Source organism: Myotis lucifugus, unplaced genomic scaffold (assembly GCF_000147115.1).
Source record: "Myotis lucifugus unplaced genomic scaffold, Myoluc2.0 scaffold_406, whole genome shotgun sequence".
Lineage (NCBI taxonomy): Eukaryota > Metazoa > Chordata > Mammalia > Chiroptera > Vespertilionidae > Myotis > Myotis lucifugus.
Genome location: NW_005871454.1, coordinates 351,121 through 352,968, shown reverse-complemented (window position 1 = coordinate 352,968; position 1,848 = coordinate 351,121). Strand labels below are relative to the sequence as shown.

Sequence of the window (1,848 nt, the reverse complement as noted above, 5' to 3'; positions counted from 1 at the left end):
CACATACTCTCTGTGCAGACCACTGGCTGGCTGCGGGTCCTTCCTCTACCATGGCCCACAGCTCTTGTCCTGCCGTCACAGCTAGAGCTAGTAGAGGCTAGTAGAACCCCTTTTCTGGGTTCTAGTAACCACTCCTTCTCCAGGCTGTTTCATGCCGGAGAGACTATGGTGGCTTCTCACTCTTGCATCACTATTCCCTATTGGTTTCCTGTAACTCTGCCCCCTTTGCAAACAGATCCTCCACTGAACTTGTCTCCTGTGTGATTATGCCATCGGTCACTGCTGGGACCTGACAGACAGACTCTTTGAGGATAAAATCCTAAAACACAGGTTGATATGATTGCTTCAGAGTCCAGAAGTGGGGCCATGGAAAACTTACAGTTGGTCGTGATGCACTTTTGAGGCCCAGCAGGCCCAGCAAAGATAAGCTCAATGTGGGAGTTGAAAATCAGAGAAGATTTTATTTATTTATTTATTTATTTATTTATTTATTATTATTTAAGACCTTTATTAACAGGTGCTTGCAGTTTGTTGACTTTTTTGAAAAAATCAAGCTGTAAACTTTTATTACAAATTAAAAATGAGGTTCTTAAAAATCTCAACTTGACCAGATATGAAACAATTTAAAAACCTTTAAAGGTGTATTGAGAAAAACCAGGCTTTTTTTTTTTTTTTTCTTAAAAAACACGTTTGTCATTACCAAAAAGAGACATCTTTAGGTAAGAATAATAAAAACCCCATGCTGCATAGATAATGCAGATAGTTCTAGTTATCTGGTCAACGGGCAAAAAGCAAGCACTTAAGGTCTTCAGCTCCAATCTTTTGTTCATTTCTTACTGCTGGAATTTCATATTTCTTCTTGTTGGATGACTAAACCGGATGATGGTAAAGATGGTAAGACGGCATTTTTCACTCAGCCCCGCCCTGCTCAGCCTTGGGAGCGGACGAATTCTCAGCTGGTGGATCGGCTGCTTTTGTCTCTTTGCCATCTTGTGGTTTTGGGTTTTCTGGGCGTCTGCGTCTGTAATCGAAGTTGCGGCGGTACTGACGTTGAGGTGGCTGCTGATCTTGGGTCTCATCTCCTTGATTTTCCTTATCTCCTTCATTGCGGTCCTCTCTAGGCTGTCCTTGGCGAGGAGGGCCCCTGCGGAATCGTGGTCTGTAGCCCCGATACATATTCTGTCTCACTGGTCTGCCTTGTTCTCCTGCACCCTGGTTGTCAGCACCCTCCATCACTTCTCCCTGTACAGGAGGGTTGGAATACTGTGGTCGACGCCCATAGGGTCTCCGCATGTAGTAAGGTGGGAACCGTCGCCAGCGATAGGACCGGCGCTGTTGGGCCTGGCCTTCGGGAGCACTCTCTGATCCCTCATTCTTCTCCCCGCTCTCACTATTCTGGTAATTCTGCTGGTAATTGCGTGGAGGACCCCTGCAACGTGGATAGCGTCTATAATGGTTACGGTCTGCTGCATATTTACTGCCTTGTACTGGAACTCCACCAGGGCCTGTAACATTTGCTGCCTCCGCACCCATTTCTCCTTCAACAACATCAAACTCCACAGTCCCTCCATCTCCTACACTGCGAAGGTACTTCCTGGGGTTATTCTTCTTTATGGCAGTCTGGTGTACAAATACATCTTCCTTGGTGTCATTCCTGTTGATGAAACCATATCCGTTTCTTACATTGAACCATTTTACTGTTCCCAAACCTTCGTTGCGATGACCTTCTTGTCGCAGATGTGAGGCCGCCCGGGCCGCTGCTCCCTGCGCCGCTGCCCGTGATGCCGGGCTTGGTGTCGGCAGCGCTGAGGGTGGGGTCGGCGGGCGGGGGGGGGGGGGGGGGGGGGA

The 1,848-nt window shown here is 47.8% G+C and overlaps 1 protein-coding gene across 1 annotated transcript in view; it reads right to left on the bottom strand.

The window, feature by feature from the left end:
• Positions 1-491: 491 nt before the first annotated feature.
• LOC102442722 (nuclease-sensitive element-binding protein 1-like) overlaps positions 492-1,848 on the bottom strand; it is a 2,732-nt gene continuing 1,375 nt past the window's right edge. Inside the window, exons 2-3 of the mRNA XM_014467593.1 lie at positions 1,622-1,805; positions 492-1,531 (exon numbers count right to left, since the gene is read on the bottom strand). Of these exons, the coding sequence (XP_014323079.1) occupies positions 910-1,531; positions 1,622-1,805 (806 nt within the window). The 3' untranslated portion in view covers positions 492-909. The remainder of the gene's footprint in view (positions 1,532-1,621; positions 1,806-1,848) is intronic.